The sequence below is a fragment of the Drosophila guanche genome, unplaced genomic scaffold (assembly GCF_900245975.1).
Source record: "Drosophila guanche unplaced genomic scaffold, DGUA_6, whole genome shotgun sequence".
Classification (NCBI taxonomy): Eukaryota; Metazoa; Arthropoda; class Insecta; order Diptera; family Drosophilidae; genus Drosophila; species Drosophila guanche.
The window spans coordinates 1,080-3,406 of NW_022996437.1; the positions used below are offsets into that span (position 1 = coordinate 1,080).

At 37.7% G+C, this 2,327-nt stretch overlaps 1 protein-coding gene across 1 annotated transcript; it reads left to right on the forward strand.

Moving 5' to 3' along the window:
* Positions 1 to 222: 222 nt before the first annotated feature.
* Positions 223 to 1,086, forward strand: LOC117591681 (general transcription factor IIH subunit 3-like; the record flags this gene model as incomplete). The annotated part of the gene is made up of 1 exon (XM_034285006.1): positions 223 to 1,086. A coding segment is annotated over one exon (806 nt), but the record flags the coding sequence as incomplete, so codon positions are not given.
* Between the last annotated feature and the right edge of the window lie 1,241 nt (positions 1,087 to 2,327).

Below are 2,327 nucleotides of genomic sequence, written 5' to 3' on the forward strand. Positions count from 1 at the left end.
TATCAATCAACTTTTCAGATTTAGTTTCAAAAAACGTTGGTCTAGATTCTATGATTTAGGTACACTTTTTTGTTAGGCTGTGGAGACTTTTTTGGAATTTGATTTTTAATGTAGGAATTATTTAAGAATTTAGCTATTTTACCTTGGCTTTGTTTTACGTTTGACTCAGGCCGTAGCTGGACAACCAGTAGCACGACCTGTGCTTAGGTATTGTCGTGTTAGTCCGCCAGAACCCGCAGAACCTCACACAGATACTGGAAGCAGTGATCGCTTTCGGCAATGCGCACCTCATGCAGAAGGCACAGAACAAATTGGCGGTCATCTCCTGCTCGCATCATGCAACAAATTTCCTCTATCCACAGCCAAGGCGTCAGGTGGAACTGCGACAGATTGACGGCCAGTACGAAGCCTTCAGTTTGGTGGAGAAGACTGTGAAGCAGCAGCTGGGTAGCATTCTGATGAATGCCCCTAGCCTTAATGCACCCTCTGAGAGCCTGCTAGCTGGCAGCATGGCCATGGCACTGTGCTACATATCAAGATTGCAACGCAATGTTGCCGCCGGCGTTAAGATGCATTCCCGTATTCTGGTGCTGACGGGCAGCAATGAGTGCTCCTCCCAGTACATGACATTCATGAATGTGTTCTTTACCGTACAAAAGCTGGGCATAACTATAGACACCTGCGCATTGGATAAAACTTTGAGCTTGCTGCAACAAGGCTGTGATATAACCACTGGCCAGTTCCTAAAGGTCACACAGTTGGATGGCCTGCTACAGTATTTACTGTGGGTGTTTCTGCCGGCACCACAGATGCGTCACAAATTGGTACTTCCGCCACCGCCAAAGGTGGACTATCTCGCCTCCTGCTTCTGCCATCGAGAGCTCATTGACATTGGCTATGTGTGCTCCGTTTGCCTGTCGGTGTTCTGCAAATATAGTCCCATTTGCACCACGTGCCACACAATTTTCAAGACCCCTGGACCACTGCCCGTGAAGACCAAGAAGAAAAAAAAGGATAAGCAAATGTAACTTCAGAAGCTTCAAACGTCGAGGAGTTCTTTGGAAAGGAATTGCACTTGGCACTTGGTAAAAAATATCTCACCACAATTAACATTTTTGCATTTCAAAGCTTTACCCAGATGGTAGGCCAAAACCACACAGAGTTTGGATCCATTTTATAGCAGTATCAATCAACTTTTCAGATAATCAAAGTTCTTTACAACAAGATCTAAGATACTAAAGTTATGTGAAAAACAAACCGCAACCTCTGAAAAAACCTTAAACTAAAAATTACATCCTTAATAAATTCTTAAATAAAAAGTTATGCCATAGAAAGTAAACCCGACTGTTCCGAGTTTTAAAGTCTAAATATCGTAAAAAAAAAATATCACAAAAATCAACATTTTTGCATTTCAAAGCTTTACCGAGACGGTAGGCCAAAACCACACAGAGTTTGGAACCATTTTATAGCAGTATCAATCAACTTTTCAGATAATGAAAGTTTTTTTCAACCAGATCTAAGATACTTAAGTTATGTGAAAACAAACCGCAACCCCTGAAAAAATCTTAAACTAAAAATTACATCCTTAATAAATTCTTAAAAAAAAGTTCTGACATAGAAAATAAACCCGACTGTTCCCGAGTTATTAAAGTCAAAATATCAATCTCTGAAAAAACCTTAAACTAAAAATTACATCCTTAATAAATTCTTAAAAAAAAATTCTGACATAGAAAATAAACCCGACTGTTCCCGAGTTTTAAAGTCAAAATATCGTAAAAAAAAATCTCACAAAAATCAACATTTTTGCATTTCAAAGCTTTACCGAGACGGTAGGCCAAAACCACACAGAGTTTGGAACCATTTTATAGCAGTATCAATCAACTTTTCAGATAATCAAAGTTTTTTACAAACAGATCTAAGATACTTAAGTTATGTGAAAAAACAAACCGCAATCTCTGAAAAAACCTTAAACTAAAAATTACATCCTTAATAAATTCTTAAAAAAAAGTTCTGCCATAGAAAATAAACCCGACTGTTCCCGAGATTTTAAATGCAAAAATTCGTAAAAAAAAAAAACTCCCAAAAATCAAAATTTTTGCATTTCAAAGCTTTACCCAGACGGTATGCCAAAACCACACAGAGTTTGGATCCATTTTATAGCAGTATCAATCAACTTTTCAGATAATCAAAGTTTTTTACAACCAAAATTAAGATACTTAAGTTATGTGAAAAAACAAACCGCAACCTCTGCAAAAACCTTAAACAAAAAGGTACAAACTTTGAAAATTCTTAAAAGAAAAGTTCTGCCATAGAAAATAAACCCGACT